The 26,563-nt window shown below is 43.6% G+C and overlaps 3 protein-coding genes across 3 annotated transcripts; 2 read left to right on the top strand and 1 right to left on the bottom strand. All coding sequences in view use genetic code 11, as the record gives it.

Moving 5' to 3' along the window:
• Positions 1-144: 144 nt before the first annotated feature.
• On the top strand, positions 145-11,428 carry EGR_08362 (WD repeat and SOCS box-containing protein; the record flags this gene model as incomplete). The annotated part of the gene is made up of 8 exons (XM_024497611.1): positions 145-314; positions 1,697-2,004; positions 3,594-3,790; positions 5,300-5,410; positions 5,996-6,153; positions 8,217-8,330; positions 8,399-8,530; positions 11,194-11,428. The coding sequence occupies 8 exons, from the start codon at positions 145-147 to the stop codon at positions 11,426-11,428; spliced, it is 1,425 nt and encodes a 474-aa protein (XP_024347980.1).
• Positions 11,429-11,906: 478 nt separating this feature from the next.
• Positions 11,907-17,960, bottom strand: EGR_08361 (UDP-N-acetylglucosamine--peptide N-acetylglucosaminyltransferase; the record flags this gene model as incomplete). Its single annotated transcript, XM_024497610.1, has 8 exons — positions 11,907-11,933; positions 12,000-12,278; positions 12,529-12,583; positions 14,292-14,398; positions 14,446-16,800; positions 16,839-16,955; positions 17,278-17,442; positions 17,481-17,960. 8 exons carry the CDS (start codon positions 17,958-17,960, stop codon positions 11,907-11,909), a joined length of 3,585 nt encoding a protein of 1,194 aa, XP_024347979.1.
• Positions 17,961-22,593: 4,633 nt separating this feature from the next.
• Positions 22,594-24,178, top strand: EGR_08360 (Interferon-related developmental regulator; the record flags this gene model as incomplete). Its single annotated transcript, XM_024497609.1, has 3 exons — positions 22,594-22,621; positions 22,657-22,742; positions 23,015-24,178. 3 exons carry the CDS (start codon positions 22,594-22,596, stop codon positions 24,176-24,178), a joined length of 1,278 nt encoding a protein of 425 aa, XP_024347978.1.
• Positions 24,179-26,563: the final 2,385 nt, after the last annotated feature.

Raw genomic sequence — 26,563 nt, 5'->3', positions numbered from 1 at the left:
TTTCAGAAGACCAATCTACAAATCTATCCGCTGTTGGTGGAATCAACAACATCCTTGTGTTGTTGCTAAAGCAGGGTCTCCGTTTAGTTAACTTAGCGACGGAACATAGTGCCTTCCAGGTTTTGTGAATGACCAGTAATTCTCATGTACTTCATAATCGCTATTTTAATTTCAGATACTACATCGACTTATTTGACATACGAAAATCCGCTCCAACGTAGTATTTCGTTCTGCGCTTTCTCTCATTGCGGAGAATACTTTGGATTCGTTGAAAATCGGCGTCACGTCTGCGTATATCAAACCTCCGAACTCCTGTAATTTTCACATTTAACTGATGTATTTATTTACTTCTAGTTAACGGTTAATAGTTTGTTTTTAAAAGTGAATTTCGCAAATTGTACATGTTGGCTTTATAGCATTGTTTGCTTTTGCATTGTAAAGCTCTAGAAAATACGACTAAATACAGCATTTTGCATTTGTAATCAAGTGAGCAGCAGTGACGACATTTCTTGACTGGAACTTATGATGAAGTTTCTTTTGTAAATTTTATAGCATTCCAATCTACGTATCGTAAGTGGTGTTTTTCGACAATAATACGTCTTGATTCATGTTCTTTCCCCACCCACAAGGCCTCTTAATTATTCGATTCTTTAATCTTACTCCCAACTATCTGTCCATCTCATTTCGCACGTTGTATTTCCTTAGGTATCTTGCACTGGTTCGTATCTAATGCACTTTGTGCTCTTTCACGCAGTACTTATTCCCTGTAGTTTTGCGTAGCTGTTTTTCGTAATGGTGATTCACTGGTTCTTCTATTTGTGCATTCAGTTAGATTTTTGCTTGTATCCTAGGCTTTACTTTGTTTCTGATTGACTTCTCCATGTCTTTTGATTTTTTTTTAAGTTGGTTTAAACTTAGTAACCTGCATTAAACTATCCTCGATACTATACTTGATTTGGTTCCATTTAGGTTATGGTTATCATACTTTTATTTAAATAACCTCAGAAGCTCTCGAAAATATTCTTTGTTTTCAAGTCTATATCTCCTTCGTACTTTATGTCTCGGAATATTTGATAACGTTTGCTGTCCTTAACATGGGAAGTTTTTTTGTTTATCAGTAGTCTTTTTACGACCCTCTGGAAACATTTCTAGGCGTCCATTTGTTTGTAAAACGGCTATTTTTCACTGCTTCTATTTCTCGCTTCGGAAATCTATTTTATACCCGAATTTATTTCTATACTCAAGTTATTATGCGCATATAATTTCCTCATTATATTATTCTTTCTACCACTACTTCGTGAACACATTTCCAATCACTTTAAGCTCATCTTGATGACCGAAATTTGCCTTCTTTTCTGCAGAAGTTATTCAGCTGACTGGCACTAAGTTGGTTATTAATGATCCGGTTAAAACTTGTCATGAAGTATTCGTTTCTATGTGTTTATAGATTTTTTTGAACTGGGGTTCACTCAGGTCATGTTTCACGGTGTGCACTATTGCATTCAATCTAACCTTAGGTTTACAAGCCAATTTTTCTCAACGTAGTCCTGTCAACGTCAAAAATGTGCTGCCATGACTTATTAAAAGGGGCGGCCAAGAACTCCATCACTCGGAATACATGACTTGTATAACGGTGTCCCGAATGGATGCCCAGTTTCATTTTATTATTGCCTGAAGTTTGCTTTCCGTATTTCAGAGAGTACTCGAGTGATGGGCCTATCAGCGGCGTTGTCCACTCTAATGGTGAGTCCCCTTGGCACTGGAACGGTGTGCCAGTAGACCTAGCGCCTGCTATCACCATCGAAGCCAATGGCGATGTGGACGTGAATTTCATTGTCTTTGGTGACGGCGACATCAGTAAGTGTCGTCTGCCACACCGCTTGATAAAGCGCTCCTCCGTTGTCACCAGGCGCCCCGATCGGGTCTGCGTCATCGCAGTGGCTAAATCAAACGGCTACATCGATGTGTACAACCTTAATCTTCTCAAGGAACATTACTCCCCCAGTATGTCGGACTCATGTCTTCTCTTTCCTCACTCATTTTCTTCCCACCTTGTGCCTCACTCCAATCCATCAATACTTGAGTTATTTGGATTTACCATGTTTGTACTAGGAGGCCCTAAGACTTACGATTCCGAATCTGCCATCTCCAAATCAAAAGCAGCTTGGAAATATGTTTGCCAACTAAATGTAATTCCTTGCTCCTAACAGCGTGGACTGTAGGAAGAAGGTGATTCAATCAATTACTGTAAATTTATCAGACCACTACTTTTCTATTGCTGAAATGCCGTTATTTTTATGGATGCCTACGTCTTTACGGTCTCCACCGTGGTCCTCCGCCCAAGTTAGGCCTTTGGAACAGTCCTAATGTCGCTTTCTGTATGTGCAAGGCACACTCGGAATTGGTCACCGACCATGTGATTACAAATATCTGTGCCGTCGCTGCGTGTCATTAATAAGTTATCCAATCAGACGCTGCTTTATGCCGTCAGTAAAAACTTTTTTGGTGGTCTTTTCTACTTTCCACTTGCATTGTTTTTCATGGAAAAAAAAATGATTGGTATTCGGATTTCTGATCCGCTTTATGAGTGGCCGCTGCTGCAATAATGCGGTTGAACGGCATAACGAATCTTGACTGGGTGATACTTTGAGCACCGTCAAGTTAACAATAAACACGAATAATCCTGTACCTTTAAATTTTGGCTACTTCATTCACAATTGGCTTCTTTTCGATTGACTGATTCTGATCAGTTGTGTGTGTTTTTCACCTTACACCATCATCACCTTGTTTTCTTCATTCACAGCTTATTCTTTGTGTAAAAGATGCTTTTTTCCGCACCTAAAGACTGTGTATAATCATTGTCAATCCTAGTCTTTTTTCTTGTAATTAGGACTACCTCCGTATTGAGCTTAGGTTATCATAAATTCCTTCTAAACCCCTCCATCGGACAGAAGTCATTGAAAAACACCATAAGGCACACTGAAAAAGCTTTAGTAGAATGGAATTCAGCCCGTTATTTTGGTCCAAGTACGGCTGTCACGCTGGAAGTCACATGACTAGAATGACATGCTGCCAGGACGGTAGCCCTAACCATGGTGCCTAAGTAGGCTGGAAAACTGTTTTTCACCCGCCTCATAACTAGTTCCCAAAGCTGTTTTTTGTATTTTAGATTGTCCTCCTTGCATTCGAATACAACCGAATGGTTGCAGAAGTACTTGGATAGTTTTTTTCCATCCACAGATTGTACACAATTAGACAGGTAGACAGGTGGGGTGAATTCTGATTGTGCCCTGGTGAAGCTGATATTGTTCGATGATCGACGGTGAAAATATGAAGAACCCGTGGAATACCGCCAAATCTGAACCGTTATAGCTTGCACAGGCATAACTCCATATCTGCGTACCTTCAGCTCTTCCAAAGTTGGTACTGCTTGGTGGTCGGTAGATGATTTCTCAAGTGTAGTAACTCGATGGGCCAAATTCAAAAGCATTCAGTAGAATGCCCAATAATCAGAACTAAATTTCCAATTCTAAAACCACTTGAACGTGTTTGAGTTAGATCAGTCCCAATTGTATCCCTGTGTATGCCTTCAGTCCTCCAGAAAATGGTGCTCTTTGACGGCAGTCAATCCATTCTGCACCTCGCCATGTCCATGGAGGGCGCCCTACGCCTCGCCTCAACCAGTTGTGAGGGCGTGGTGAAATTGTGGGACATCTGGGACGATGGAAACATGTACGCCACTCTCACCTCGCCAACCGCTGTCACCTTTCCCTCTACGGAGGAGCCCAATGTAAGTTCCCCTTGCCATCACCACTCTTTTGTTGCTCCCTCATAGGGTGAATCAGTAAATTGGTGGCAAATTAAGCGGCATCGGTTGTTGTTGGGTCAAACTGGTGACGTAATATTTTCTGCTACATTCATTTCACTTTGCCCTTGTTTTCTACGCTCCACTTTCGTGTTCTCGAGTGCTTGAAATGCGATTTTACACTACGTTGAAGCTATCAAGTCCTGGCTCCAAATTAGTCACGAACATAATGAATTAGTGACATTGCTGGTGCCACCACGTATTTTTTCTGCCTCTATCCCCTTTTAGTAGTAATGCTGTCTTGACATAGTTCGGAATGGCAACACTCCATTGAGATAACGGAATTTTTTGCAACACCACACAAGCTACTAATTTTGCCACTAAGTGGTATCAGAGATTGGTTAAATAGATCAGTATGAAAACACCCGCTGTAGCCTGTTTCGTGGTTCAACGTATTCTCCACCTCTTCATTGTTTTAATATGAGGTAGAATCAAAATCATCCATTGAGATGGGGCTACTAGATCGCGATTTTGAGTTGAATCCTTCTGCAGTCCCAACGTAGTATCAATATTTGGCTTTTTTAAGTCTGAAAATTAGCTTAAAATATGGTTTTGGTCGAAATATGGCAAATTATCTGCAGAAGTGCTTTAATATGACCTTTAACCTCTCATCGTCCCTTCATTTATTACGCTAGAGTCATACACTTCTGCTATACTGGAAGCTGGTAGATACTACTCTCACCCATAAGTAGCACCGATGTTTAATTAAAACCCATGGGGTAAATTCATTCACTTACAGTAATTTTGTGTTTCCATATATCTACTGTCGTCAATTTGTTGTTAGCTAAAACAATAATTCGGGTAAAAGATCCATTTTTATGATACCGGAGCCAGAGAGTACCATTATATTTCCTCGCTTTTGCTTATCATATCTGTTCACAAGCTGAAATCCCGCGTCATCCAGTACTGCACCCACTCATGCCTTCCCTAAAGGCGTTATAAGACCTACTAGTGGAGATGAAGACTTGTCATCCACGTACAGAGAGGCCACCAGTTCGTGATGCATTCATTCATATTCCAGACAGTTTTAATCCGGTGCCTGAAAGCCATTGTCAAAAGTCGTTTATGGAAAGAGCTTTAAATCGAATTTGCAACATTTTGGAGACGACATCTATAATTGCTGAAGACAATGTTTTAGGATTCGACCTCGTAAATGGTGTTCGAAATGCTTAAGATCTCATTAATGCTTAATCCCACAAACTCGAGGACCTTTGATTCGATGTTCTAATTTGAATCTTATTGCGATTCCTTTGTCTCCTATTTAGCTACCAAATTTTTGAAGTCTTGAGTAATTTCACTGCAGAACCTCTTAATAATCTTTACTGACAGGAGTCAAAAATATGCCCTGTTAATAATGGCACAAATCTCCATGATTCCTGACACATTAGTGATGAATTATTATGCTAAACTGTCGTCTCATTGTCTTCCTCACAGAATGCGGAGGTAGCATGGCCCTACAATCACGAGGGCACCATCACGGCTTGGCATCCCCACGAAGGTCATCTTTTTCTCGGCGGAAAACAGGGTCATGGTTTGGTGCTGGAGGTATGTGTTCTCGTTTGTTACAGTCACTGCTAGCCGATTAATGGATGAAATTGTGACGTTTATTTCACTTTCCTTTTTTTGTACCTTCCTTATCCACTTTCCATAAGGACCAAATGAAGTGAACAAGCTCAAGTTTTCCCTTCCAAGCTACTCCAATTGTATTTTTACTTGTCCATTTACCCTTTTGTAAAGGATCTTTTAAACACCTTAGCAAATTACAATCTCTAATTTAATTCTTTTTGGCTTTTTGTGGCTTTGCACCTGATAATTTTATTTCAGTTGGGATAAACCCATAGGGAGTTAGTTTTAAGTAACACTGTCTTATAAATAATAATAGGGGCGTGGAACGCAGTCACCCCTACTTTCTGCTTGAAAATTATTCCAGCACGTAATTGTTCATAGGTGTGATTATGAATTGGACAACACAAACGTGACCGGAACGGCGGTAATCATTCAGTAAAACGGATGCTCGAGCGAGAGTTTAGTAAATACGCCTTTCTAACTCCAACCTTCTTCCTCTCCCCCTCCCTCCTGATCTGATTTTTGGCACCATGGTCACTCGACAACCCTTTTGTTTACTTGTAGGATGAACGCCCCTATCGTTGTCTTCGTCTGGTGCGCCACTATCATATGATTTCAGGAGCCGCCTATAGTCGAGATGGTGATTTCCTCCTCACCGCTTCTTTCGATGGAATCTGTACTCTGTGGTCTGTGCCGACGTACGCTCCCGTTCACGACTATTCGTAGGTCTAAGTCTTCTTGGCGCAAACTTTTTACCAGTTCATTTCAAAATTTTTTGGCTAGAGTATTTAGGATTATGGAATCTCCAAGGTTTTGGACTCCCAGATATCATTTTACTGAGCTATCTCCCGAGTTTTGGGTTTGCTTTCTTTTTGACAAATTCATTCTATTTCCTTTTCTTTTGGCATTTATTCCCTGGTTATCAATTAAAATGTGTACAGATGTCAACCTTGATGTTTTTAGTCATCCCACTTGGACTTATTCTTGCCACTTATATACTAATAAGTAGTGTAAACTGCTTATTGCCAAAATGGTTTTGGCGACTACTGTATGCGGCTTTTTTGATCTCAACGGTTTTCGAAATGTCCAGAGGACTCTAAAGTACTTCAAAAACTCACTATTTATTCTAGCAAATAATGAGATGCACCTCTAGCATTGGTGGAGGTCTGCTTTGAAGGCCTCGGCTAACAGTATTATACTCTTTTATATATAAATCAAGCGTGTATTGCAGGAAGACTGGGACATTGTCTAGGTTACGAGTTGTTAAAACTGAATGTTTCGCTTTCGGCTAACATGTAACATTCACATGCAGCTAACCGACTTGGATCACTTCATTTCCATCCATAGCAGGTCTAGATCAAACCAAATTTTCACTTGCTTTTGAGTTGACTAGAAGGCTACCCCGGCGGTGTTCAAAAGAAAGGATTTTTTTTCATAAAAGATGAGTATTATGAGATATTCGGTGTGAACATTTGTTGTCAATTGGCGTAAAAAATTATCACCTAAGTTTTTTACACGAAAACGTGTAAAAGTGGTTGTTTTCTTTCTTAGCGTTTTAATTGCGAACATTGCAGACCACTTTATTTTTGGGGATAGATCGTGTAAGTGCTACTGATGGGCAGATGGCAGATATAAGTAGTATATTCCTTTTATCTTGAATGCCAATTTGCGTGTGACCTTCCATGCTACCACCATCCGGGCCTAGCAAAACATACGTGCGTGCAAAAGTCTACATGCACGCACGCACGCATCAATTTATCCTCTGGCTCTGGCGTGTGTGTGCGTGTTTGCACACCGATGCATTTGGTGCGCACGTTGCCGCGGTTACCATTAGTTACGGTGCGTATACGCGCGAAGGGTAGGTGCATACATGCACCCGCCTCATCGCAGCACCTGTGCATGCGTGTGTGCACGTCTCCCTGTGCAGTCGTTTGATTGGCCGTCTATTCGTACGCATGCGATTCGCTCTAAGTTGAAAAATCGATAATACGCAAATCAGCAAAACTACCATTCGAGGTGGAGGCTTTTGTGACAAAGAACGAAAATTGGTCAAGATTGAACATTTCGATGGAGTGGGAATAGTGCTTAGCCGTGGCACGGCAGTTAATCTCTTTCGCCTATTATTAACCGTGGGAAATTGTTGTACCTCCCTCCATTGAATGGAATGTCGTTTTGGGATGGGATAATCTACCTTAATTCCACCTAAGCACTCATGACTCGTGTTATTTTTAACATCACACCGCTTCGATGTCAAATAATCTTCGGCCGTAGTGAAACTTCTTGGTGTTGGCATATGCGACAGTGAGGTGGACGAGACATTGAAATCTAGGACAATTGCCCTCAAGAGCTTTTAATTATCCTAAGTGACAGTTCTGTCAAACATCGAAGCTTGTAGAGTTATCGCAGCTTTCCGCAACTCGGATAGCTTTGCGTGAGAAGGTCAGTAAGTAATCCTGACGTCATCTGAGGTCATTTCCACGAAAGTTTACTACCAAGTTAGATGTTGTCTAAACGATCTGCGGGACTATGCGATTCTATTGAGGAACTGTGGCTTTTTCAATTGTAACGGGAGGTTTCACTTAATATCGTGCTTCTGTTTTACCGCATTTCCAGACGAAAATCCATACTGAGGCTCTAGACATGTGGTTGTTTACGCTTGTCGCCCTCAAGGATGGGTCTTTGTGGTAACTCGAAACCATCTCAACGTTTTGTAATCACCTACCCTCCCACCTCGTCCTGATTCAATAGACTATGGAGCCAGCCATATCTTGTCCTTCTTATTTAGGCATATGCCGGTGCCGTGGAACATGCGACTTCTTGGAGGTGCCAATGACTTCCACATCACCAGTCTTGCTCTCTCACCCGATTCCGAGTCCTTCGCCACCTTTTGTGAAGACGGGTGAGTGCAGAATCGTGTCATTGAAATGCCATTTCTCGGTGTTTTATGCATATTTTAATTGTGCATAGAAAATTGCATATTTGGTCAATCTCGCCCCTCCTGGAATCCCGCGTTCTGGCACAATGGCAAGAATTGAACCGCCGATCACTTCGTGAACGAAGCCTCGTCTTTAGTCCCTGCGGTCGCCTCTTAGCTTGCTCGTGAGTCTTCAAAAACTCTTCTCTTTTCCCACTAAGTATATAAAACTCTCTCTATGGTTGAAGTAGTTGCTGATTAGACTTTGGCCTGCTACATGAATCATTGAGGACGGAATGATTCATCAACTGTCTCTCGGGGATTGTTATTTGAACAGGACAGGTTATTGTTGTCGGAACATCCACTAATCTTGACAAATTGTATTCTGTCAATGGCTATTTGGGCATGGATTAGTGGCTGAAGCCTTTTCATCTGTGCCGTGACGTCCACTTGCTCTTTTAGCCGCAGCCTCAAGAATATCCTCTCGAATGTGGTCTTTGCTCCTTATTTCAAAACATCAACTATTTCCCACACTGAAATGTCGGACGCAAAGGCATTTCTCCCATCCTTAGCTGGAAGGATATCCATCATCTTCATTACTGGTTCATTCAGTATGCCCCTAGTGCAATTAGGAGTACATACTGATTTGTTATTTTGCCCTTATTGTTTTTCAAGATTGAAAAATCTCCTCTAACCCACTCCGCAACGTCCAAGAACTGGTGGACTCCAAGACCTTCATGTGTAGTTTTCTTGAAGTTAGCAACAAATGTCATACACTCGTGATTTTCTAATGGGTTTACTTAAAGAGGAAAATTTACATAAGGTGCTAGCCTCTATCCGTCCGCAAATCCATGTATTTTTACCTCATGGACACCGAAATTCTGTCAGGAACTCAGTCAATTCTCAAGGTCAACTTCCGAGTTTTGTTGTCACCCCTTGCAGCTCTCGATGCAACCGTTAGAAGGCCTTTGAAGCATCTGAAAGGGTACTCAGGAAACCTATTCAAATCGCATTTCTGAATGCATAAACGGGAAATTGGGATGTCACCACTCCAGCTTAATTCGGCTTTACGCTATTTCTAGGAGCATCAGTTGTTGAATCAATATATTGTAATGAAAGATTGAAGCCTTCCTGGTTATGAGCGCCTGGCAATCTGTCAGTACGCCTCCTTTACACACTACTACTATTACCATTCAGCTGACAACCATGCGACAGACACGTTAATGCCACATGACGCCTTCTTGACAATTCCACTGAGAAATTCTACAAAATCTGCAGTTTCAATTGTGATATCACCACCGATCATCTGTTTCCTGTCATCAGTGATTGAGCTCAGACTCTTGTTTAGTGAGACAGGCGTACCATCTCTGAGCATAATGGCACGTTGAAGGAAATACTTGATTTCGGAATTCATCAGGATTAAGAGATTTCCCCGAGGGAACCTAATCATAGCTCCTGCTATCCCTGGCACCACCAGGGTACGCTGTGATTTTGAAACTCCTAGATTAGCATTGTTGTATGCTTTTTTGCTGTAGAAAGCTCATTTCTTCACCTACCACCTTTTGTGCTATCCTTCTAACAGCGATCATGAGCCATAGAAGTTAACATTAACGTTTCTCATTTCATCTAACGTACTATTGGTGCTTTTTCACTACTAAAGCGCTCTCTTTGAGGTCACGCGTTCGACAGAATACATTGAAACTTGTGTGGGTCACTGAGTAACTTAAAACAGTAACTACTTTGCCAAAGCCTTTTTCTTGAAAGACATCCAGGAGGTTACGCACGATGTTACGCAAAGAAACTGACCCATTGTGGGTCATTGCACCTTTACATCGTTTAAGCAGACGCCTTGCCTTCTATCCATTATCTTCCACCTTAAAGATAAATGGATGTGGTAGTTTACACTAAGCCAAACGAAATGGTATCTTCACACAAGGTTCCTCAATCTACTGATTCACCTATTGGGTGGTATGTAAACTTAATCTAGGCCTTTTATGATGAATGCCTCTTCCCATTCCTTTCCCCTACGTGACGGTTAGCCGTTTTGGTCCGAGTGTCACCTCTAAAGTATCGAAGCAATATGCCAACTGTTCGAGTTCGTACTGATTTGGTTACTCTGGCGATCTCGTTGCACGTCCAATTCAACTTGCTGCGTTACATTATGTTCCACTCATTGTACTGCTGAACACTTGGAAGCATGGGCGATTTAGTCGATGTAACACTCGAGTCATCTCTGCAGTCTAAAGGTGGTAGAGTTGGTAAGTGGCTCGGTTGAATGTACTGGAAGACTAGGAGTCTACTTGTTGAACTCCATGTCATCAGCGTGGTATCCGTTTCGCGGGAAATTGTTGTGCTACACAGGTCCTCCTCTTCATGCATCGCGACCTCATCCTACTGCAACCTTTAAAAAAGTATCCGGCTGAATGGGCATTGTTGAAAGCGTTGGTTTTTTATTAGTTTTTGTTACGAACTGTAATATAGAGACTCAGTTGTCATTATTTGCCTTAGGATTGGACAGGGTTCTATAATGAGTGCAATTTACACGCAAATTGCCTTTCGAAGACATATTTGCAGATGACGCTGTGTAGTGGGGCTTCAGAGAGTTGTGGAATGCATTCCTTCCAGTTCTCGTAATATAGAGAGTTGGTCTATAAGCAGTTCCTCAAGACTTTGCTCCTTTCAAGCCTAGTGTCATGAAATACCTCGTCGTAAATCGACCCACTTTCAACTATCCTTTCGTCACGCAGTCTTCGCTACAAACATATGCTGTAACTGCTAGCGTGGCAGCTGGATTGCTGGAGATTGGGCAAAACTGACGTATCCTTTCATTCAATTCCTTCTACTGCAGCCTCGGTGACAGACGCCTCCAGCTGTGGAGCCAGACGCCATTCGTGCAAAGCAGTTTAGTGGAACTTTGCGTGGCGAGCATTCGGCGCCACGTGGTGTCGAGTCTCCTCACCACCTCCATGACTCGTAAACGCCATGTTCAGGAGACGACGTTTGCAGCTCTCGCCGCACTGCCGCTGCCAAAGCCTCTACGCCTCCTCCTCTGTCACGGCTTAAAGGCCTGTGTTACGGTTTGATAACACGTATTTTACTGGCTAAGGAGTCTACCCATTCACTGTCCATCGTCTCCCTCACTTTCGCTTTAACTCTCCCTTATCGTCTTAACACAGAATCTTGTATCTTTGCTTTGATCTTAAGTTACCATTCCTAGTTAAAAACGGTGTTTTTGTTGTTATTTAATGAGTCTTACGGCTACGATAATGACGAGAGGACCCTTTCAAACGCCGAAATAGGAAACATCCAGATTATGTTTGAAAATTGGACCTAATGAGTAACAGAAGGATGGATGAACATGGATCTCCAAGAACACAGCAGTGTCGAATAGTCTGCCAATCATTAGATTTAAGTACCCCTTGTCGGCCCAAGTAACCGTTTTTCGGCGGTGTGGAATCCCCAAGCGGTGACTGTGATCCACTTTCTTCTCTAAGCCTCTGGACTTACTTTCAAACCCCAGGTCCATACTATTCTGCTTACCCTTTTGATTAGTTGAACGTCTCATCGAGACGCTGATTGACGCAATTGCTGGAGGTGAGAGATCCTGAAACTGTATAGTGTTCAGTTTATCAAATCTGACTTTGGAATACTCACCTCCCACAGTCGTTGTATTTGCCAATTCATGAAAGTCATGTCGCCCTCTACTCCAACCTCCTGACGAGCAGCAAGCGATTGACAAGTCTCAGTTGACAGACTGCCGCTGAAATTGGGTGTGATAAGTTCTACTGGGTGTTGGTTCTTTTTTTTTGTGAGACCGACTCTAGTCTCGACTGTCTTGAACGCACCCAGATCACCAGCTTGGCTTGATGCAGTGGACTCGATGCAACGGAGGGCAGTGGAATTGGTGGTCAGCGAAAAGAACTCAAACACTACCTTTAGCAAATTTTCCTGACTTATAGATTTGAGGCCACTTAAACAGCATTTTCCTCATCATCGCTACCCTTTGAGCCATTCGGTCGGTGGCCGAACCGAAGTCGGCATGGCTTGGTGCTGAAAAGTCACGACATCTCCTAATCACCCTCTTAATAGTTGATTGGGGAATACTAGGCGAGGAGGGTGTTCAAGAGGTGGCTGTGGCAATTGCCCAATCATTTAGGGATGGCTGAAAAACCCCTTAGTTTACCCAGCCAGAGCAACCGACGGAGACAATCACCGACATGGTGTCCAACACAGGTTCGCTACAAAGGATATGAGCACATAATCTGCTCAAGCTATCAAAAGAGATACCTAAGGTCTGCCAAATTTTCGCTTTTAAAAGGGGGTAAGTAAATTTACTTTCTTGGACAGAATCAGAAAGTCATTAGGTTACTTATTTAAGGTCCTCTAAACTAGTAGGTCAGAGAATGTAATGTCTGAAGAGGTTGGATTCGCCCTGGAAAAGCGTTTGCAAAGGGTTGATTTTGAGGTGAGCAGAATGACTTGGAAAATCCTTTCTAATCTCGTCGGCTGCTTAAGGAGTCTGCGTACATTGGTTGCACCTCGGACCGCCGAGATAGTTTACTTCGGTATGGTAGTAGCTCGGCGTTGGGGGAAGGGGGGGGGGGGAAGAAAACAGTCAAAACCATAAACGACAAATAATAGCGTGGACGACCCAGATGTGAGATTAATTGCGGCCTAATAAGAACTAGAAGTACATTCCTGTAGTATAACCCAGTAGTTACCTTTGTGGCAAATTTATGCTTTCTCACTGCCTTAATCGAGCCTTCCCTCCTCCTCCTCCGAGCTCGTCAAGTAGGGTCCACTCTCGTTTTTTTTTTACTTGTTACCCAAAGGTCGGTCATAGAGTGGCTTCAATAAAACCTAAATACACATATATTTCCCTTCGATATACTGGAATCTTAAGCATTAGGCTAAATCCAGTAAAACTATCACGACTAAAATTTCAAGACGCGCAAAGTTTTCCCTTTACGATCATGCAAATTTAAACAAAATCCGCGAAAATAACGAAGTGTCTAAGCGCTTAAGTCCACACTTTAGGCTGAAGGATTAAAGGAGGGCAAGCGGCAAGAATGTCTTCGTTAGGCGATAATTTGACGATTACAAAAAATAAAACAATTTTTTTTTATGCAAGTGGGCCTGTCATCCTGCAATAAAGACTCCACCAATGGCAAATTCCTCCCTCGATTCTTTCCATTTGGCAGGGCATGCTCATTACTCATGCCAGTGACTGATCACTGCCGCCCGTGTTGTCACTACCGCTTTGTTGTCAGGGTGGTGCCTAAAAAACTAACACTTCGCCTACTGGCAATTTCTTTAGCGTTTGGACGTTATCTTTCTAGTTTACGCTATTTAAGCTAGGTGATGTATGTGCACATTGTTCTACCTAGACAACCGATTCGCATGAAAGCTGTCCTTAGTCCAGCCAACGTGATTCATCAACCCGGTTCCAGTATTTCAGTAACCAAGATGCAAACCACCCACCCGCATCTCAACTCGATGAGACAGCCGATTCTCCGGGTTTGGTTTGTTTAGGCAGGCCTTGGCAGTCTAACCCACAGCCCACACGAACCCTTTATCCCTGTGATGTAATCCGCCTGCGTCTCGGTCTCCACCACCCCCATGGGGGGAGACTACATAAACACCCAACTCCCTGCCTCATGACTCAGTGACGCCACAACAACCCCCGTGGGAAGAAGTCACAAAAGTGGTTACGCCGCTTTAGTATGCATAAATTTATTTCCTCAATAATCATTTCCCAATGCAATATAATACAAACAGACGGAAACAGGTCCTCGTCAGTCGAAGAACACTCGACATCGACAAAACTAAAGGGGGGCGGAAATCTTTGTACAGGTAGGAATTAATACATGATCACACTTCACATACTACAGTACGTCACTTCATTGTTCTCTCGACCTCTCACTCCAATCGGTAATATGGGTGAACGGTTGACCGGATTCGTATTGTTGATACATACGCTCGTAAAGGAGCTCCAAATCGGCTGTATACCGTCGGCAGTTGAATAAGGGTGATGTTTCCCTCAATTTCCATACCTAAATGAGGGCGCAAAGTTAGTAGAAGCAAGGAAAAAAAACAGTACCTTAGCTCTGATGGCATGCAAGTATTCGCGATTGTTTCCCAATTTAGAGGCAATCCGTACGTAGTCCTCCGGCGACTTGGCAACAAGTTCCGGACAGCCGAGGCAGTAGAGCTGACTAGCAGCCACCCGACTTGCTAGGGATTCAAGCGGAAGAGTCACCACTGGACACCCAGCCCAAAGCACGTCCATTCCAGTTGTGTGACCATTACAAAGTGGCGTATCAAGACAGATATCAGCAACTTGTCCACGACGCACGTGTTCTTCCTTTGGAGCAACATTGCTGAAAATGATACGACGGTGTGGATTTTGGAGGCCAAAATCAGCAGCAGCCGTTATGACATTTGCTTCACCAGCGGCAGGAAAGCGTAGAAGCCAGAGGACTGAGTTGGGGACTAATTTCAAAATCTCCACCCACATTTTCATTGTTGACGGGTCGATCTTGTAGAGTTGATTGAAGTTGCAAAATACGATCGCGTCCTCCGGCAACCCATAGTGTTGGCGCGATGTGATGATAATGTTTCCTGGAATCTCTTCACCTGCTGACGCTCGAGACTGTGTTTGCTGCGTTGTAAAACCGTTTTGTAAAACTACATTGTTCAGCGTGCACGATGCCGCATTAACCCTTATCATTTCTCTAACGGGTTGCAGTGACGGGACGGTGAGAATGTGAACTTTAATGTAATAGGGGACCTCTTTAATAGTAGAACCACATTGCTCGGTAATTCGACCGCCGTATATCATCTCCCGTAGTGTACCCACAGAGAAGAGAGGCTTAATATCAGTCCCACAGGCAACCATTGAGCTGTCGGTTGTTCGAAGACCGCCTGCCACTTCCTCCGCGCTCTCAATGATTATGCGATTTCGCATGTGCGGGAACATCTGCGCATGATCACCAATGAAGAAGGTCTTGGGCATGTAAGCCAGCTTCTCTGAATATTGATCTGCCAAATGGAATGGCGAGGTGACACCGTCTGTTATTATGAAGTCCATGAAGGACGATCCACTAGTGCCCGGATAGCCCAACCACATAGCTTGCACTGGAGCAGGTTTAAGGGCAAAGATCTCATTTCTGGCACCTTTAGTGTAGCCATTCATGTTGAGAAGAATGTGGATTCCGTCACTTGCAATTCGATCCGCAGCCTTTCCGTGGCACGCAATAGTGCTCAGGTCAACAAAGTGCTCAGCTTCACGATTTACCTTAGCCCTGAAAGTTGTGCCATCATCGGGAGAGAGAGAATAACAGAATACTTCAAATCTTGAACGATCGTGAAGGCCAGGTACACTCTGCATTAGGTGGCTCGTCGGATGATTGCAGAAATCAGAGCTGACATACCCAATACGTAGACGTTGATTAGGTTGACGTTTCATGAAGCGAAACGGTGGGTGATGTAAAATGGCCACCTTTTCTAGACACAGGGCTGCATGCTTGCTCGCAACCCGCCTCCTCTGCGCATGGCTAAGCGGGTAGAGCATGGAGTGATGAGGATGCACAGAAGGCAAACGGTTGGATTCCAACTGCTCGTGGACAATGCTCACCAGTTTCTTCATCCGCTCCTTGTAGTCACTCCAATCACAAACGATCTGCATACAATGTGCCAAGTTGCAAAACGCATCCGGGAAGTTCGGTTTCAACTTCAAGGCCGTCTTGTAAGAGTTAATAGCCTCCGCCAAATTTCCACCGTCTTTCATGATACTAGCTAGGTTCGAGTGAGCATCAGCGAACGCCGGATTTATCTGGATGGCCCGCTGATAACATTGCATAGCACCACTAACATCTTGCAACTCCTTCAAAGTGTTACCCATATTCGAGTAGGCATCTGCGAACGTTGGCGAGATCCTGATCGCTTCACGGTAGTGACGAAGGGCCTCCTGCAACTTACCCTGCAGTTGTAACATGCTAGCCAAATTGGAGTGTGCTACGGCAAAATCCGGATAGACTTCTAGGGCCCTTAGATAGAGTCGAATTGCCTCCTCGGAGCGACCTTGTTCTCGCTTTATGTTAGCCAGGTTGTTAAGCGAATCAGCATGTGAAGGGTACAGACTAAGTGCAGTGTTGTAGTACTCTTCTGCCTCCGAGACTTTGCCCTTCTCTTTCAAAGCGTTCGCCAGGTTGCAGTAAGCATCAGGAAAATTGGGCTGAAGATCAATCGCTCGCCTGTATGTATCTATGGCCAGATCAATCAGATTCTGCTCGTAGTAGACACAAGCAAGATTTCCGTGAACTACGGCATGATTGGGAGCTAAAGTAAGAGCTCTGAGATAGGCCGCTACTGCACGATCAAAAATTCTTGCTTCCTTAAGAACGTTCCCCAGATTGATATACGCATCAAGGAATGTTGGATCTAGCGTTACTGCCTGAAGTAGGAATTCGACAACAGAAGAATACGGCTTACCTTTTCAAAGTGGTGAATAGCAAGCCAGATCTCGTTTTGGGCGTTAAAAACGCAACCCAAGTTGCTCCAGGCAACCGCAAACGTTGGACAAGTTTCGATGGCCTTCAGATAGCATGACTAGATGAAGAAAAAAATGAGAGGAAATTATTGCATGTCGCTAACGATAGGCACGCTGATGCATGCCTGGAATGGGCCTGAGCGCGAAAAAGTGATCTCCATGGTTCCGAAAAGGAACATGCACGTGGAGACACACGCAGTGTGAAATGGACAGGTGTATCACGCTTAAGCGAAAGTGGATACACGCGCGCGGCAAACTCACAACTTTAAAACGTCACTTCCGCGATCACCTTCACCGTGTAGATTCTCACCTTTGCTGTTTAAACGGAGAAAATCTGACGAATTAGTTCCTGTCTAAAACTGTGATGCTAGAAACCTAAACCTTGACTGGACCGGTTATGCGCGATGGCACAAGTGCCGCAAAGGGTGTCCAGTCAAGCGCGAAGGGCGCTGCGCAAACCCAGTTCATAAATCTTACTTTAGCCTCATCTAGCCGACCAAGAGCCTTGAGAAGATTTCCTAGGTCGCTCCGTACGCAGTACAAATCCTAACAATCACAACTTATAATGTACAGCTATAACCTACCGGATTGTACTGCAAAGCCGTTGCGTATGCACTAACAGCTGACTCCGTATCGCCGAAAGCCACCAGAGCCGCAGCCAAATTGATGTAGCCATCAATGAAATCAGGCTTGATGTTTAATGCGTGACGATAGTTGTCAATAGCTTCCTTCAGCTGACCTCGCTCCTTAAAAACATTGCCCAAATTGGAATAGGCTTCTGCCATCAATGGGTTTTGCTTGATGGCGAGTTGGCTGAAGTATGCAGACTTGTCCATACGACGACACTGGAAATGTATTGAACTCAAAAGAAGGAGCGTAGACGTATTCTCTGGATCTTGGTGCCACACCTGCATGCAGTGATGCTCTGCTAGTTCGTAGTTGCCAGCTTGGTATTCCCTATGGGCAAGGTCTGCCAAAGCTGAAAGAGCAGCTCTGTCATGCGGTATCATTCCTCGGATTCGCGGAGAATCGCCCAAATGCGCGAGAGTATGCCTATCCAACATTTAGCCGCAAAAGTGAAGCGCCAACGAGTGACTAAAAGAGCAAGTGGTCCATTAAAACAAGTGTAAGCAAAGAATACAACTCTAACAAACTATCGACACTTTCCTTGTAATGCACTGGCCTTAATAGAATTTTAAGGCATTTAAAAAATAAAAAAATGCTTGCTAAATTTATACAAAACGCCCAATTGTAACCTCCAAAATAGGTTTGAAGCCTAGTTGGAATACTAAACCTTCCTTACATATGTCATTAACGCAAAGTTTAAAGTAGTAACAATTTTTCTAATTTTTAAAATGATTTGTTATCACCCTAAACTGATGAGCGAAGACAAAAGTTTGTCTGCTAACTTTATTACAGTGTTTAGGTCAATTTCTCAGTGCGGCGCCTTAAGACCTTCCGAAGGACATAATTTCAGCCCCTCGAGACCATCCTAAAGACAACAGATGGCACAATACCTAAGTAGAACATATACGTTCAGCATATAGGAGGTATGGAGGCTACTGGAATGAGCCGAAGGCCAGCCCACCCGGGGTGCTACAATGAGCAAGTTACAAGTGGCACCTTAGTCAAACATCCATCTTACTGCACAATGCGTCTGCAAAATAAATATATGTAAAACGCCAGTAGGGCCTGAGGCTACTGGGATAGCCCGGTGGCTAGCCCAGTCGCAGTAGGCACAATGTCGGAGCCCCCTTTAAGTGGTCCCTTTCCAAAACCGAAAGTAAATGAACACCTAAGGCATTTTACTACCCTGACTAAAAAAGACTTTCTTTAGCACAAAAGCGTAGTGGAATTTAGAATGCAGTGATAGCATAATGGCCTCACATGTTTGTGCAGTAGGTTCAGCTTTTATATCCTTGGAAAGACAAGGTTTGGAGGGAGGCCAGTATACAATACTCTTCTATCTAAGCTGTTGTTGTCAGTCTTCAAGTTGATGAGCTATAGCCTCTCTTCCTGTAGAGTTTTACGCTACTCGGTTGTTTGGTGCCCTTATCTGTCCATTTTCTCCACCAAATTGTCCGAACTTGGAGATAAGGTTAATGCTTATCTTGCTGCACTGGTAGTAGCAGCAGTACTCGGCTTAGTTATTGTCGCTATAAGGAAAACCTTGAGATGGTTCTGTCAAGTTCGAGACATTTTCGATGCAAAATTTCCGTTTCGAAGGTAACTCTGCTGACCCTTCCATCACGCAGCAGATTCGCTATTACCTTTATTCCCTGCATAAAACTCTTTAATAAAGAAAGCTAAGGCGAGGGTCTTGGGGGATTCTATAAGAAATGCGGCGAAGTTTGTCCTTGCATTATACACGAAAAATTGCTCAGTACAATCACCAACTCTTATGGTAAGTTGACTACTTTCTCAGCAGAAGACCGCCAGGAGGTGAGTGTGGCTTTTCTTCATAAGAACAGCAATGAGGTATCAAGTTCAATATACCTCTGCTGAGGTAGTGCGCATCATGTTTTGATGTAGGATGACCCGTCTTTTTTCCGATCTTACTTGCCTGCTAGCGATCTCCATTCATTTCTGCAAGCTCCAACACCTTTGGCCTCCTCTTCGCCGCTGGTACAGTCAGATTAATGGTAAATATGCGAGCTTTTCTGCTTCTGCGAGAGTAAGATAGCTTCATTCGTTCCATGTTACAGTTTTCTCTGAATTCACTTTTTAGGCGGTAGAAGGTCAACCTGCGTTGGCTTCGCTGCTGACCGGACGTTTTTAGTCTTTAATGTATAAACGAACTCTAATCTTTCTTTCCCAAGCCTTCGACAATCTACAAAGTCTTACATTATGTTTGGACATAAATTGTTATCACTAGTTTAGTCTTCTCGATCAGAGGGTTTAAAATTGGGAGTAGAAGAATCGCGATGGCTGCTACGATACATGTGGCAAGTGGTACCAGGCTTTCCAGGCTACTGTCACTTAGCATTCCTCTTCATTATTTGTGTATGGGATTGAAGCCCAATTTCAACGGTGGACGTAAGTTGGTATGTTTGTCCCCAGTAGGAGGCATAAAATTGCCTGGGTCGTTAACCGACAAATATCCAGTACTCATCTAGTGGCTCGAGGTTGCCGACGAGTAAATCTTCCTTAAATGTGCCTCACCCTTTCAATATATTCTATGGTAATTCATAATAAAAAGCCAAGCTGTTGTTATCTCCATGGGAAGTAAGGTCTGAGCCTCGTGCAGTTATTTTCGTAAAACCGCATTCTACTCGAGGCGAACACCCATGAGGGACACAGGTCACTGGATGCTTGCACGAGGGCGAATTTAAGACCCATGTATTTCATGGTGCCGATATCTCATTGGAAGGCGTTACAACACCCATCCCCCAAAGTTTTAGAGTTTGGATCGCTGGAGCAGGAACTCCGGAGAAAGTGGAATGATGGACAGTCCACGCTACCACCAATTCGATAACCACGCAATAGATCAGGCATCAAATTAAGCAATTAGATGCTAGGTTGCAAATAAAGGGGTGGATACCATTCATGCTGACCTGTCTCTTGTTACGCTTGGATTACAGTTATGTAGTGAGCAGCCAAAATAACACAGTAGTTAGGAGTGGCAAACTGCCACTCAAAGGCTGCCTAAAAATGACCTCAAAATATTCCCGACGCAAGTAAATACCTAAACCTCCCTCACATAGAAATGCCTTACCTCAGCACAGTCCTCCGTGATTGCCCTGAAGTAGGGATAAATGCTCGACACACCATGGGCAAGCCCACGACCGAACCGACAGTACACCGAACTCGCTGTCCCATAAATCCGCATCCCAAACCGCTCCCAGTTGTGAGTGAAAATGTATCAACCCCAAGTCAAGACTGTATAAGCTGGCTACAGACTCAACGCCGAAGGCGTAGAACTGCTCGCTCCTCCAGAAAAGAGCCTCGGCTGGATACTCAATACATAAGCGTCCGGTCGGCACGAGTCGGAGCGACCGTGGCGCCAATGGTGCATAACTGCGAGCAGACGCACCCCAACATCAACATAGCATTCCGATGCGCAAGTGACAGACGTAAACTCAAAACTCAAACCTTACGACCTCCATGAAATGCGAATGCAAAGAGCCACAACCAAACAAAATCTCCAGAAGGAAGTAACTTTATTCCATAGAACTTTAAAAAATGGCATAATTCACCGCTATCTGAAGAAAAGGTATTTGACCTTGATCCGACGAACACGACTCCAATAATCAGAAGCAAAACCGATAATTACACTTCCACGTGCGTGCGCAAATCGATGAGATGAAATTCTGAAGTTAAAAAGAACTAGTGTGAATAATGGGCGATTGTCAGAGTAACTATGTGGCTCGCATAAGCGCGTGGTAGACGTTAGAAACCAACGTCGACTCACAATGCGACGAAAATTATCATCACAACAAAAATATTAAGGCCTACCGTTAGTCCTCACGCAGTACTAATCAAGGGGGTATGAAAGGAGCAGAGCCCACGTCGTCGGGAAATCCAAAAGCGGATACGGTGCAGGAGCGCGGACAGACCCAAGCGACCGCGTCACCGTATGTGGCGAATAAAACAAGTCGCGTTAGGCAGACAAAATTAATACGGTTAGTGAAACATTGATGATGAATATTTTAAATTAAACAGATAGAAGTTAACATGCCAAAAAATCACGTGTTTAAGAAGAAAAACTACAAGAATTAAGGCAGATGCAACTACCAGGTTATTTTTCTTCTTAAATGCTATCTATATACATAGATAGGTTTAGAATTTAAAGCAACTAACCAAAAAGATTATTTAAGTATTTGACATAGGTGTGCAAGTATTCAGTGAATCCAGCTAAATATAAAATGGCACTTGTTTTTGTACATATTTTGTCAACCAGCAATCGTGTTTTCTTACGATATTTTAATTAGCATTATTTGTGGTGCTTAATAGTGTTAAGGCTAGCAGATTGTTTAGGAATGTTTTGCTTTGCAATAAATGTAGTTCTTAACGCAACTTATTGCAATATACGTTTGCTTGAAGATATCTTTTAGGTGAGAAGCATTCACTGATTACTACCTTGTAACAGAATAGACGCCACCCACTTATAATAGGGAAGTGTATTCGCAGCGAGCATAATCCTAATCACTGCGCCCCGTTCATTTTACTGGAACTACTTAACTAGGTTTGCCGGATTTGTGCTTTCGACATAAGGCTTTAATTGCGAAACACTTTGCACTTTTGGCCTAAACTCTCCAATTTGGACATTGGTTCGTCAGTGGCTTTCAAGATCATGATTTTATCCTATTTCTATGATACAGGCGCAGAAAAACAATACATAAGAGGGCAAATATGTTATAAATGCTTAATTTGAAGCTCTTAAAAATTTCACTTTTCATAAGTAAACTATCAAGTGAGTAGCTTCCTTGCACTCTTGAGTGCTCACAGACACCGTTAGCTGTGATCTTTTATAACAGTGCTTCTTTGATGTGCCTCTGTAGTGTCTTCGCTAGTCATATTACCCTTCTTTTTCTGCAAGTTTGTGTATTGATCAATTAATTTTAAAATTACTGGTTAATTGTGCTTACAGCGTTGATTGGCTAGAACGCCTTACCAACCTTGGTGGCCCATAAGATTATTCTAACTCTTGCGTCGTGGCGTGCTTGCTGTACATGTTTCATATAACTCAATTCCATAATGACCAAGAAGAAAGCCGCACCGAAAAGTAGTTCTCGCGTTTTTATTTGCTTACATAGACAGGTGTCCTTCCCGAAGGAGTTTGCGATGATCTTAGCATGGCGAGCCAATCTGTCGACGGCAGTGATTCAGAGTCATCTAGAGCTGACGTAAGTCCAATTTGGCAGCTATCATATTTGCGTGTTGTCGTACGGTCGTTTAAACCTTGTTCTTGAAGCAGTCGAGCTTATTTAACGCGATCTAGAGACGTGTTAACGTTTAGGATTGTTAGTGCTCGTTGTTTCATGTACCAGTATTTGATGCTGCGCGTCATCATACATTTGCGTGTGAGTGCAGGTTGACATGCACAAAAAAGGGCATTATATTTGGATCTTTGAGGCTATGCACAAGATTATGTGATTTCGTTTATCCCTTTAATTAGTCTTCTGACGACCCAACCGTATCGCTATTGGAGAAGGTGGCGATGGCTATTGACTCACTCTCCGCGAATCGTCCGGATCAACGTGTTCTCACAATGCGATCTCTTCGAGATGCTTTTCGTGTGAATTACCTCGGGTTACCCACTTTACCCGAAAAATGGAACTACCATGAAACACTAATTTCGAGTTTGGACACTGCCATGAGGCGTGGTAAACCTGCAGAGGGGGTAGCAGCCGCCCAGTGCCTAAGCGTCTTCACTGTTCAGCTAACACCTTTTGAGAACCGCTGTCTGGCAGAGCAGCTCCAGAGCTTTATGGAGGCGCGAATATGTGATTCCACAGAAAAGAGTACATTTAGAAGTGCCTGCTCTATCGCCCTAGGGTGGCTGCACTTTCTAAGCGATTCAAAGGACTTTCCTAGCATCAGGCGGTTAATGGGCCTTCTGGAGGAAATCTTTAAGGCCTCCTGTCTCAAAGGCGATGGGAAACCACCGAGTCTGGAGGCGACAACGGTGTCGCTGCACCGCGATTGCCTCCATGTCTGGTGCCTCCTCTACACCGTCTTGCCCATCACAGATGCGAATACTCTAGGACAGGCCATACTTAAGTCTCTTGTTAGTCTTCTCCAGTCTAGTTATCTGGACATTCGTCTTGCCGCCGGTGACGCAGTGGGTCTAATCTACGAGCGCATTCGGGACGAGACGAAGAATGACTTTAAGGGTTCATACTTCACTATGCTGACTGAAGTTCTCGACCAACTCGCCAACAATTCGGACAAGTCGACTTCAAAAGTCGACTCCAAGAAACAGCGCTCGAGCTTCCGTGACCTTCTCAACTTCTTGCGTTCGTACGAATCGCCTCCCGAGCAGGTGGTGAAGTTGCAGTCTGAACGTCTGACCATTAACACATTCTGTTCAGCCTTCCTCTACGAGTCCTTCTGCCGCCTTATAGCAGTTGGTATGAGCACACACTTGCGCGAGAGTGAGCTGATACGCACGATCTTTGATTTGGGCCCGCCGCTGCCGAGAATACCTCCTAGTCAGGCGGCGCGAGGGCAGAACAAAAAGGCTCGTCAATACGCTAATCAGCGCGCTTCCAAAGTCCGCACTCGGCATCGGCAGAAGTCACGCGATAAGAGGGCTGTTTTGGACCAGGAGGAGTGCTGATGCATTGGTCTGGAATGCGAGTTTTGCATAATGTAGCGACGTGACTTGACTGTTTCCGTAATCATAACCTCTCTTCGTGCTTACTGTACTAACATTTATTTTGCCCATCTGCGCCGCTCTCGCTTTTGGCATGCTAAACCACCAGCAAAGGTTTTACAAGTGCAGGGGCTTATTGTTAATTAAATATAGGTGTTCATTTTACGTATTCGTTTTGGCTTTTGCCTGGAGTTGGTTAGAAGTGTCTAATTACTTTGTTGTGATAGCCTCCACCACGATGTCTGTTGTTTGCCTAAAGCGGTAGCTTTTGCGTAGGCCATCAATGACACGCATCAAAGTAGTGGGAGGTGATGACGTCTGTTGTGCTGTATCGCCTGTGATTGGGGAGGGGTATCCTGAGTCACCCTTCACACTTCGTCCTTCTTGCGCCCTTGGCGTGATTGATATTTGCCTATCTCGCTACTGAAGCACCGCCCACATGTTACAACGTTAACAGGCGCCACAGTGGTTTGCGTTTGTACTGCCTTGCATTGGATCCCCTATGGCAGAACTCTCATTCTTTAAAATATTTTGAGTTCTCAATCCCGAAATGTCCATTTCCAGGAGGGGCAATGGCAATCTTACAATTGCATGGATTACAAACACGATTGTAAGTAGTTTATGCATACTGGCCCGCTCTCGAACCTGTTTGTGTAGTCGTGACGCAAAATCGTTGCAACTAGCGTGCCTGTGCAATAGTACACGATGCAATAACTACTGCGTGACCTTACTTAACCTCGTGCTTAGACCACGTGAAGCACGCAGACCCTACATGATCAAACTAGGCGTAAAGGGACCAAAAAAATTGTCGTTTTTTAAATGTTGGTAAATTACACTGCCAACAGAAGTGTAATGTGATTTGGTCAAGTGAAGCCTTGGCACCGCTCCATGTGATGGCATCACGCACACAGCACCGAGCATTGTGACTCTGTGATTACCCCCTCCGAATTCCGGCAGGGCAAAGATCCACTCATTTCAGCACTCTCAGGCAATTGTGAGATGCCAATCAATTGGCATGTGTGCAAATAAAAGGACAAGTGAATGATTGCCAAGTCTGACGTGGGTGGTAGGTACTCCTAAGTGATTCGCTTCACTCCTTCGGTTTTCTTGATAGCACTTGAATCATCGTTAGTCGTTCAACTTTGATGCGTGGGCGTTAGAACTGCTTACTTGTCAACAGGCGAGTACTCACCTCGTGTCAAATCAGTCAGCTAACATCTTGATGAAAAAAAAGGGAATTTGATAGTAGCTAGCTAAATATTTTCGCTTTTTTTGTATTTAGTGGGTGGTTAAACACTCTCGAGTACCATTGGATGTTGATGTGTTAGCTCCAAGGTGTATTACAACGGACTGGAGCGTTCTGGTATCAGCTTTAAGGTACACTCTACGGTTTGTGCTTCTCTCTTGGGGTGGCCTGATTTTGTAACCCTTTTGTAAGTTAATACCTCGCCTTCCTTACAATTTCATGGAGGAATAAGAGCAGTATACACAGTGAACTCTACAACTGAAGACGATTACCCGGCTTTCCAACAGGTCTAATAATTCGGATTGAATGCAAGGTAAATTTCAGTAGTTGGTTGCATGACCACCACTGGGATGGAATTTATGTAGGCTATGTGTATCTGCTCAACTGTAAGGGAATTTTTTATTTATCCACGATACTAATGTATTTAAAATTTATTTTCCTGCCTGCCTTCGATGCTTGTTCTACCACAAGAATTAATCAACCCTATCAAGTCCTATGAAACATTCTATTAATTAAAGTATATGACGAAACAAACGAAATATAGGCTTACGGCTTCCACTCACACAAATGGTTCCGTCTAGACGCTTCCGTTTCTACCTCACATTCGTTTACCAGCTAGAATCAATTTAGTATGGCAAACGCCAAGGCAAGGTAATAGTCACTATCTGGGAGAAAGATTCTAAGAGGAGTGCTAGATTATGCTGAGGCAGTGCCTCCCTCTCACCCTCTTCCACCCCTCCCCATTCCCAAAGTGTCGAATGAGGTCCTCTTGTGGGCAAACGCTGTGGCAGGTAAAATGAAGACTTGAAAATTTGTACCATCTTCAAAAATGAGGACTTCCTCTTCAGTAAATGATTCGCCACTTTCCAAAACATGGCAATCGTTGTTGTTTTGGTCGAAGACAAGGAAGCTTCTCTTGCACACTTTTGAATTACAACACGTAGGCGAACCTCCGACATGATTGTAGTTTGACATTTTTATCTAAGTGAAGAGTTGCGTAAAAACATGCAAAACCAAAGGATTGATGTGGTGTACGCCTTACATGAACGGGATAAGAATTGAGTGCGTTGCTGAGGCATAGCAGGTGAAGTGATCTTCCCATT

This window comes from Echinococcus granulosus, assembly GCF_000524195.1.
Source record: "Echinococcus granulosus chromosome Unknown EG_S00104, whole genome shotgun sequence".
In the NCBI taxonomy this organism is placed as follows: domain Eukaryota; kingdom Metazoa; phylum Platyhelminthes; class Cestoda; order Cyclophyllidea; family Taeniidae; genus Echinococcus; species Echinococcus granulosus.
The sequence above is the reverse complement of the archived record's forward strand: the minus strand, read 5'-3'. Positions and strand labels throughout refer to the sequence as shown.